Source organism: Filicampus tigris, chromosome 13 (assembly GCF_054856515.1).
Source record: "Filicampus tigris isolate MCC_2025a chromosome 13, RoL_Ftig_1.0, whole genome shotgun sequence".
Classification (NCBI taxonomy): Eukaryota; Metazoa; Chordata; class Actinopteri; order Syngnathiformes; family Syngnathidae; genus Filicampus; species Filicampus tigris.
In genome coordinates, this window is record NC_141229.1 from 11290858 (window position 1) to 11301483 (window position 10626).

The 10626-nt window shown below is 43.9% G+C and overlaps 1 protein-coding gene across 1 annotated transcript; it reads left to right on the top strand.

The window, feature by feature from the left end:
* Window positions 1–7449: 7449 nt before the first annotated feature.
* On the top strand, window positions 7450–10278 carry htr1b (5-hydroxytryptamine (serotonin) receptor 1B). The gene has a single exon (XM_086050516.1). The coding sequence runs from the start codon at window positions 7779–7781 to the stop codon at window positions 8925–8927; it is 1149 nt and encodes a 382-aa protein (XP_085906642.1). The 5' UTR covers window positions 7450–7778; the 3' UTR covers window positions 8928–10278.
* Window positions 10279–10626: the final 348 nt, after the last annotated feature.

The following is a 10626-nucleotide window of genomic DNA, read 5'->3' on the forward strand; positions in this document are numbered from 1 at the left end:
TGATTGATTAGGATAATCATTCAAACATATAAAGTAATAACGTGTAAAGTGTAGACCAGTGATTCCAACCCAGAGAACCATGTCACCCTAGTGTGCTGTGAGAGATGATCCAGTTTCACTTAATTTGCCCTAGAATGAGGATTTATTCATTCCAAATTCAGTATATCGCTGGCACTGGGTGGAATCCTTGAACCTCCAAAACCATCAGCTTTCAGGAAACCCCCAAAATTGACATGTTTGATGAGCCTTTCACATTACACTGTCTAAAGAGAGTGAGCCATTTTCATCACTTTAGATTGGTCAATAATTGGTCAAAATAACACACATGTGGGGACTGGCCAGTAACGATCTGTGAAAAAATATTAAGTTGACCAAATTTGGACATGGAAGGTTTCAGGCTGACGCCAGCGAATCTTTGTTCATACATCAATGTCAGTGATGAATAGTGACAGGCAGAACAATGAAATGCTCTTCCATTATATTGCAGAAGGTATAATAAACCTGCCTGTTGCCATCCATACAACAGAATAAGTCACGACTTCCTGGAAATATATCAGCTTTTTTTTGGTCAGGTTTTGTTTAGTCTTGTACCGTTAGTGACAAACTGCTTCAAACTTGCAATGGCCCGCTGACAGCGACATAACCACATATTTTTCTTCCCAGATCTTCCAAGCCAAACACGGCTGACCTAGCAGCTCAGAGTGGTCACCTCCCCCGTGTCGTCTCATTATCGCTTGGACGAGGTGAAGTTGTTTCCTGCGGTGGTGAGTTTTGGGTAGGTGGAGAGGGAGGCATGTGACAACCAGGGGATCTGCTCTCATTTTGGATTTGTCCTATTTGGTACACAGTCACCACTGCTGTCCTTTGGCAACGAAATAGAAGATCACAAGACAACTCAAAGCTGACCAATGAAAATGAAACACATGCTATTAGTGCTGGAGTTGTATTGAACAAATGTCAAATCATGATTCTGACTCAATTAATCAATTGTCAGATATGAAACAAGTGTAGGAAATGTACCAGGGGCGGAGCCAGAACATGGCTAATGGGCGGGCCTGGCTAGGCCTGAATATTTAACCCCTGAGCACAATCCTCCAGTCCCGACACATTGTATATTCAAATAAAATGACAAACTGAATAATATGAAGTTCAGATTTTCCTTAGACAACCACAATTATGCCATTCTTGATATTCAATACAATAAAAAAAACAACGAAACACAAATTCAAAAATAATTTACTCAAAATTTGTAAGCATATTTTTTTCATGAATCTCACTGGGTGGGCAGTCTGTCAATCTGGGTCAATGACCCATAGCTCCGCCCCTGAAATGTACTGTATGGAATGTACTCCAAAATGATTTTGTCCTCACTCCGGGCTCCGCAACTGTAAGAAAAAGACACTTGCCACATTCTGCCACCTAGCTCTGCCCCAGTTGTCAGGGTAACAAACTTGAGTTTGGCCCCGCAGTAGAGGCGTCACGGTGAGCAGTCGCTCATGCGTTGTAGCCCTCTGAATCGTAATCGAATGGAATCGTGATGTGTCGAGATTCCCACCCTCTTGTCGAATCTCACTTACTTTAAAAGCTAGACTGTCTTTATGATTCATTGTGATGTGAACCTGAGGAGAATCACACCCTGACTGAATCACCTCTTCATTTATTTTTGGTTCATCAGGTTCACTTTGTAGCAGATACAATGTGCAGCTGCGCAGAATGTGAATGATGCCCTAAAAACAGCCAGCTCAGGACTTTAAGAAAAAACATATGGACTAACCAACCAAAATATGCCAGGTGGTGGGGAAGGTCTCTTCAGACGAATGCTATCATGACACTATTTACACTGTATATATATGAAGGTTAACGGCTGATAGACAGGCATGGGAAAATCCATTAGTTAAACCTGCACAATCCAACGCATTTTGATTGACACTGTTTGAGAGGTGTTTTCCATCCATTTACATTCCATTCCATTCCATTACATCCACCCATTTTCTATATTGATTGTCCTGTTTGGGGTCGCGCTTCAGGTATCGCATGTACGAGGTGACTTCAGGCGAAAAGCAGCCTCCGCACTGATCTGGTTGCCAGTCAATCTCAGGGAACATATAACCATGGACGACCATCCTCACTCTCATTCGCACAATCACGGAGTGGGAACTGAACTCATTCTGTCCCTTTCTTGAAGCTAAATAAGTTAACTAAAATACCACACATTTTACACTGTTGATGTTGTAATTTTTGATATAGCACTGTTGCAGTTAAGAAGCATAACTTTCAATCTTTTACATGCTTTTTAAGATTTTTTTTTTTTCATCCTCTGATCTAATCACAGTAGTTGTAAAGGCAAGCGTACACCAGAGCAGGACATGTTTTTGAAATGCGGGATGAGGCCAGAAACTCCAAACCCATGCAAGCCCAGGAATGGAATGCTAAGTCCACACAAGGAGCCGAGATTTAAACCTAGAATCTTTCAACTGTGAGGCAGACGTGCTAACTGTGACACAAAATTAAGAGCACTCCTATTTCTAGTTCTACTACTACTTTTTTTCCCCTTGTCAAACCACTCTACCCCACATTACTGTCCATCAGCCCAGTACCCAGTAACACGCTCACAAACCGGCAATGACAAAGAGAACACAATATTCCAGCGACGAGTGCTCTTGTTTCCAGCGCTTATGAACCAAACTAATGATGATGACAAGCAGGTGTGTGCTGGAGACTCCGCCCATCCATCTGTCCAGGTGACAGGAAACAAACAGTTAAAACTCTCCAACACACACAGGCTCATGAGATAGTTAATGCAATTAATAAATACCATGAATAAATAATCACACTGAGGCAATTTGGTGAGTAATAGTGACAAAATAATGGGGCACTTCATCATCACAATGCGATACATTCTTCAATTAATCAATCTTCCAAACACATTTTCGACAATTCTATGCTTCCAATTTTGTGGGAATAACTAAGTAATAACGAAACAAGTCTTTTTCTGTTCCAACATGTAGAAAACACTGTCCATAATGGTTGTGATTTAATAACTTTGGTGTGGAAGAATTTGAAATCCGACAAGTCCATCAAAAGCTTTTAAGAGTTTGGAACCAGGCCCTTCTTGGCCCTTCAAATAGCTGCAAATGGAAGACTACATTCCAGTCATTGGCTTCCATTTTCCCTTCCTGTAAGTCATAGGAGCCTTGTGTCCCAATACTTTTGTCCATATGTCAAACTTTGAAATTTGGGAGAGAAGTCAGAGAATGGTAACTGTAAGGTAATATTGCTCAGAAAAATCTCAAAGTGTTCTGGAGATTTACAGGACTAAAAATAGGCTTTTCAGAGTCAGCGGGAGATAGGATAGATAGGATATGTAGTCTGCGACTGTGCTTTGCCCAAATGCGCCCAGAGATGAGGTGAGATTACACACAGGGCCGTGCGGTGTCTGAGAAAATATTGCTGCTGCTGCTGCCGCTGCTGAATTGGGTCACACCCAAATAATGGTAACATAAAAAACATGATTTAAAAACATCTTTGAATGCAAATGAAGTGTCACACGGAGAGAGTCTGTGTAAATGTACCATATTATTTAAATCTGTGTTCTCATGAAAAAAAAAAAGAAAGAATTAGAGCAAGAGGATTGCAGAGGTAAGCGGGCACGACACAGTGGGACTTTGCATGCTTTTTGCATGTCGGAATAAAGGTATGAAAACAGCGAAAGTGGATGCTGTAATAGTGTGTGTGCCTCTGCATTAGGTGTCACATCCACGGCAGGTCGAGGACTACAATCATGAACTCACAGCAGGGTGCACAGACTGTTTCGCCACATAATAGCGCACAAGGGAGCTCACTCATAGGTGCTCAAATGCAAATCATCTTTTGCAACCAAGTCTTCAGCTTTCACTGTTTCTGTCTGAGACTCTTATCTTCTCATTGACATGCAAACATCGCCCTCTTCTCTTGTCATCATTCTACACGAGCACCTATTTCCAACACACTCCCATTACCTTCATTCTCTGCCATTCGGCCATCTGTCTGCTGATGGCAGCGCCGACTTTTCATCGTGTTTTTGTAACGGCCTTCACCAAGACAAAGAACCAACTCGAAGCCTTCAGTAGAATCATATGATTCCCCCCAGCCAAGTAACAGAGGTTAACAAAGTTAATGATAACAATTACAAAGGAGGAATAAAGGAATCTCAGGAAAGAGTTCCAATTTTATATCACACACGATGCAAACACTACAATTGGGCATATTTACACATGAATAATAATTTGTTAATTTACATGCACTCCCCCTGCTTCTAAATAAAGTAATATGTCATGTCATGTCATCTTCCAAACCGCTTATCCTATATAGGGTCGCGGGGAGTTGCTGGAGCCTATCCCAGCCGTCAATGGGCGAAGGCAGACTACACCCCGAACTGGTCGCCAGCCAGTCGCAGGGCACATAAAGTAATATGAATATAAATATATTTTGGTTAAACATTACATGGTTACAACTAGGTTTAGTTTTTGTTTCCAAATCAAAAAAATTCTGACAGTGGGCTTTCTTTTTCTTTTTAAAATGTTTAATTTTCAAGTACTTTAATTAGCGGCTTTTAAATAGCTGCAAACAAGACCAGGAATATACAGTGTTTTTTTTTTTTTTTTTTTTACAGTCACCAGGCACTTCATTAGGTACACCTGCACAATTGAATTAGAGCCAATACACGTATTGTAACTGTATCTTATTCAAGGAGACATATTATGCCTTTTCTCTATAGTTTAAAACTCCTGTCAGGTGTTTTGTGTGTGTGACATGATTTAGTGAAAGCAAGGTCAAGGTCCCTATTTTAATACTCAGCGCAGGTCTAGTGCAAAGTGCAGTCTAAATGTGTGCATGGGTAGAGTTCTCTGTATTTTTGGTATTTTTGTAGACGTCCGCAGTTAGGAATGGGTATTTGCGTCGCTACGGGAGTGAACACCGACGACTTGATTTCCATCCAATGGAAGATGCTCCGGGCGGCACGGTGGGCGACTGGTTAGCACGTCCGCCTCACAGTTCAGAGGTCGTGGGTTCGATCCCGGCTCCGGCCTCCCTGTGTGGAGTTTGCATGTTCTCCCCGTGCCTGCGTGGGTTTCCTCCGGGTACTCCGGTTTCCTCCCACATTCCAAAAACATGCATGGTAAGTTGATTGGACTGTCTAAATTGCCCCTAGGTGTGATTGTGAGTGCGAATGTCTGTCTCTGTGTGCCCTGCGATTGGCTGGCAACCAATTCAGGGTGTCCCCCGCCTACTGCCCAAAGACAGCTGGGATAGGCTCCAGCACGCCCCGCGACCCTTGTGAGGAGAAGCGGTATGGATAATGAATGAATGAATGGAAGATGCTCCTTTCATTCCCTTAAATTCAGCACAGGAGAGGCGTGCGGTCTACATGGCAGAAGCATAAGAGACTCACTGGAGTCTGTGCATGAGATCGCCGTGTGCAATCTACATTTATAAGGAATTGCAAAAGGATTTCCACTTGCGGATGATGTAAAGTTGAAAGCTTCAAAGGGGGCACTGGGACCCTTCATGGTGTGTGCGACACCAGAATTATTAAGATATATACTTACAATGACTGTATTTGTCTTTTCACAGTCCAACCATTCAATCCCAGGGATTTATTGATATTTTTTTCGAAACTTTTTCAAAGTTTAAGGTAAAAGAGGGTCTGAAAGTTCCTAGCAATGAATGAGTTAAAGATAAGAATGCCCAATTAATGGTTATCAAAAATAAGTAATGTAACCAACCGCCCCGCCAAAACACCTCTTATAGTAATGCAAGGCAACCTATAACAGTAATAAACATTTAGCTGTCAATCAAAACTCTAGCATTAATAAAATTGTATTGTATTGTATTGTATTATTATGTTTGTAAAGGCAGCCATTTTTTATACAGCTCTTGTACCTAATGTTTTCTCCACTGAGTATATACTGAACAGTGTCCTGTATGTGTGGTCCATCTGAGCCTGTCATTTTCCACATGGATACTTTCTTGACAATCGGTACCATTTCCAGCCATGCTCTCACATGGCCGCAGCATCGTCACAGCTTGGTGTCAGTGAGCCATTACTAATATCAGCTCCAGCCGTGTGGGTATACCAAAGGCAGACCAACTCAAATGTGTGAGCGAGCACCAGTTCCTAAATTCTCCGCATGTGTGGAAAAGGAAGAGCGAGCAGGGTGAGTCAAGGCTACAAGGTGACAGAAGACATGCTTTATGATTGGATCTTACTCGTAGCTTTATTATTATGGGGTAGATTTATATGATAAAGTATAGTGAGGGAAGGAGGAGTCTATCAAGTGATAGAGCTGGTAGAGGCCATTAGTACGACAAAAACTACAGAAGTGTCAGTAAAAACATGTATTTAGTGAGACGCTTTCACAATTTACTAATTGTGGTTCTTGTTTTCTTGCAGTCCAACATGGAGACACACTTGGAACTTTTTTTCCTTGAAAATTGAGGCTGGCAGAGCTGTCAATCCACACTTACGCCCATTCATCCAATCATCCATCGAGACCCATTGACCAACTGTCCGACCAATCACTTCATCCACCCATTCCCGTACCAAATACCCATTCAACCACTGACCCACCCAACCACCCTTCAACCCGCCAATCCAATCATCAATCCATGAACAACTAAACACCAATTCCCCTTTTAATCCAATTGCCCAACTGACTAACAATCAGCCCACCAAATCACCAAACAGGATGGTTGTTCATCCTGTTGTGTGATAACCCGTCCATCTGTCCACTCCACTGTACCACCCGCATAGCCAACCAACCAAATGTTGTTCTACCCAGGCACTCACGCACACACCCAAGTAACCAAAAATCAATACATGTTCCCAACCAACCGACCGATCGACTGACTGACTTATTAAACATTTATGCATAACCAAACACATATCCATTCACCCACCCAGCCAACCAACTATCCCCCCAGGTGGTGACTATAAATGTGAGGACGGATTCCATGAAACATTTATATCAGTCACTCAGTCATTAAATCCATCCATCCATCCATCCATCCATCCATCCATCCATCCATCCATCCATCCATTCATGACGGTGAGAGGACCAGTGAAAATTGTAGCAATGTCCCTTGAGCTCTGCTAGTCACCTTGAAGTGATTAAAAAACAATGATTTTTGCATAGGCATTCGACATGTATAAACTTCAAGAGTTGTTGTCTAATATGTAAATAATAACAACAACAACACTGCAGACAACCCAATTAAACCACCTCACAACAGCTATTTTTCGTCATCAAAAATCAACATTTTAATAGTTCAAAATCATTATGCACTCTATGACTCTACTAAAGCTTTTAATAACATGTGCATACCTTCCACGACGTGTGATGGTCATCCCAAAGTGACAAATGGTCCACGGGCACTATGACCCAGCAAACAGCCTGGCCGTTCATGGAGACATCAGTTGATGTCACAGACTGTATAAAAAGCAGCACTTTGAGGTTCGCCTCGACAGTCACCCTCTGCGGGGGTCCAAGGAGACGCGCGTCTGGAGAACTTTTCACCTTCCATGCGGATTATGTCCCTCACATGTTGGAACGGCAGCACATCATCATTGTGCGTCGTCACGATGAAGAGCCGTGAACTTATATCCCCGCGGGGAATGGATTACAAGTGAAAAGAAGAATTATTCGTACCATGGCGTTAAGGAGGCGACTTTCTTCAAATTTCAGCCCCGAAGTGTGAGACGGTGTGCACAATATGAGCCAAGAGTGACTCGAGAAGCGATGGAGGGTGCCGGTCAAGTGGAGCCCACCCAGCTGCCGGTGAACGCCTCCAACATCAGCCAGCCCGAGGATGCGTCTGAGGCGGGCTGGAGCGCGCACAGCCTCGCCTACCAGATCAGCCTGGCGTCGCTTCTTTCCGCCATCACGTTGGCCACCAGCCTGTCCAACGCCTTCGTCATCGCCACCATCTCCCAGTCCAAGAAGCTCCAGACGCCCGCCAACTTCCTCATCGCCTCGTTGGCCGTCACCGACCTGCTGGTGTCCATCCTCGTCATGCCCGTGTGCGTCCTCTACACGGTCATCCACGAGTGGACTTTAGGCCAAGTGGTGTGCGACGTGTGGCTGTCGTCGGACATCACCTGCTGCACGGCGTCCATCCTCCACCTGTGCGTCATCGCCCTGGACCGCTACTGGGCCATCACGGACGCGGTGGAGTACTCCAAAAAGCGCACGCCGGGGCGCGCTGCCGGCATGGTGGCCACCGCCTGGGTGATCGCCATCTCCATCTCGCTGCCGCCGCTCTTCTGGAGGCAGGTCAAGGCGGACGAGTTGACCAGCTGCAGCGTCAACACGGACCACATCTTCTACACTATTTACTCCACCTTCGGCGCCTTTTACATCCCCACCCTGCTGCTCATTGTCCTCTACGGGCGCATCTACGTGGAGGCGCGCAAACGCATCCTTAAGCAGTCCCCCAAGAAGAAGAAGAAGGCGGCGGGAAAGAGGCTCACTTCGGCGTACTTGGCCACGGGCTCCCCCGGCTCCAACGCCTCCACCAGCCCCTTGCAGGGCGGCAGGCACGAGGCGCCTTCCAGCGACACCAACTCGTCCACCAGCGACAACCAGGTGAAGGTGACTCTGTCGGACGCGGCTCTGGAGAAGAAGCGCATCTCGGCGGCGAGGGAGAGGAAGGCCACCAAGACGCTGGGTATCATTCTGGGCGCGTACATCGTGTGCTGGCTGCCGTTTTTCATCTACACGCTGGTGGTGGCCGCATGCGACGCCTGCGTCATCCCCGAGCTCTTTGACTTCTTCACCTGGCTTGGCTACCTGAACTCGCTCATCAACCCCATCATATACACCATGTCCAACGAGGACTTCAAGAAAGCTTTCCACAAACTGGTGCGCTTCAGATGCTGCAGAGGGTGACCCTTCCAATGATCTTTCCTTATTGCGAATGTGAATAAGCAGATGCCATAAATAACAATTCAAAGCCATGGCGTGTTGATGTGGGGAAAAGAGATTCCTATCAGAGGAAATCCACGGATTACTTTACATTGATGGGGAAAATTTGATTTAATAATAAATAATACAAAAAAAAAAAAAATCTAAGAACATCATTGCAGGGTGACTGTTGTTGTCATGCATTAAAATAGACCAAAAAGGCCAAATACATGCACAATCTAATTGCTCTGTAGGAAAAAAAAGGTCTGCCTTAACAAAGATAATAATGCTCATTTTTGTTAGTATTAATTAAAAAAGATTGTATTATTTAATTTAATTTATTTATTTCGCATAATATATTTTTATTTGACTTTTTAATTTATCAAATGTATTTTTTTATTTATCGCCATATTTCTAATCCCTTAATGGGAAATTCCACTATTCCACTTTATGTGTAATAATAATTGCATTTATTTATTACTGAGGAATGCAGTCCAAATATTTGAAACACATCCACAACTTCAATAATACACATTTTACTCCAAAACGGAGTTTTCTTATTAATTTCAAATTGGCAGAATTTTAAGTTTCCCTTTTCTATTGGACCTCACTAAAGAGGTGGGAAACCTATGACTTCCGGGCCATACGTGGCCCGCAAGAGCACTCCATCCGATCTGTCATGTCATGTCATGTCATCTTCCAAACCGCTTATCCTATATAGGGTCGCGGGAAGTTGCTGGAGCCTATCCCAGCCGTCAATGGGCGAAGGCAGACTACACCCCGAACTGGACGCCAGCCAGTCGCAGGGCACACATAGACACTGTCACTGAGCGGGAATCGATCCCACGCTGCCCGCACACAACTCAGGCGTGTGTACCACTACACTATCAGCGGACCCGATCTGTCATGTGATTCGAAAAACAAATTAAACCTCAGAAGAACTGTCTATGAATAACCTTGAAACATTTGACCCCTAAATGTTCAAAATATATAATAATTAACATTTGTTGGGATGTTGTATTAAACTTCATAGTCATTGAAATGGTCCAATGGGAAGGAGGTTCTCCAGCCCTGCATTCGATAGTGCAGTGTATCCTCATCGTAAACATGTCTCAAGCTTTGCAAAGTTGTGGATCAGAAATGTGTATGTGTGCGTATTTTCAGATCACTTTTGATATCATGCTTCTTATGTTTTCAAATGTCACACAGATAAGCTGTGTGGGCTGCTATAGTGTGTGTCTGCAATGTGATGTTTGACCTCCACAAACACACACACACGAGGATTCATCTCTTTCCTCTCAGAGATGCTGTGCAATAAAGACAAGTATTTCAAGTATGTCTGTGGCATTCAGTGAGTTGTTGTGGGGTCGTACATACTCGTCATTCCTGAGATAGCAAAACAGACTGAATTTTGTTTATTGGCATTGTAATGCATTGTGATTAACCGGCCAAGTTCTCATGTGACATCCTCTCAACACATTAAACTTTGCAGATCACTCAGTAGCTCGTGGTTTTCACAACCTTATTGTTCAATGCATTGTAAAAACAACAGGAGGCAATGCTAGCTTACGTCAGCAATGGTATCTTACATCACCCTGTTAGGAAAGCCTGCCCACGATGCCAGCACACACACACACACACACACGGAAGCATAAGGCGTCTCGTTCGACTGTTGATGCATTTT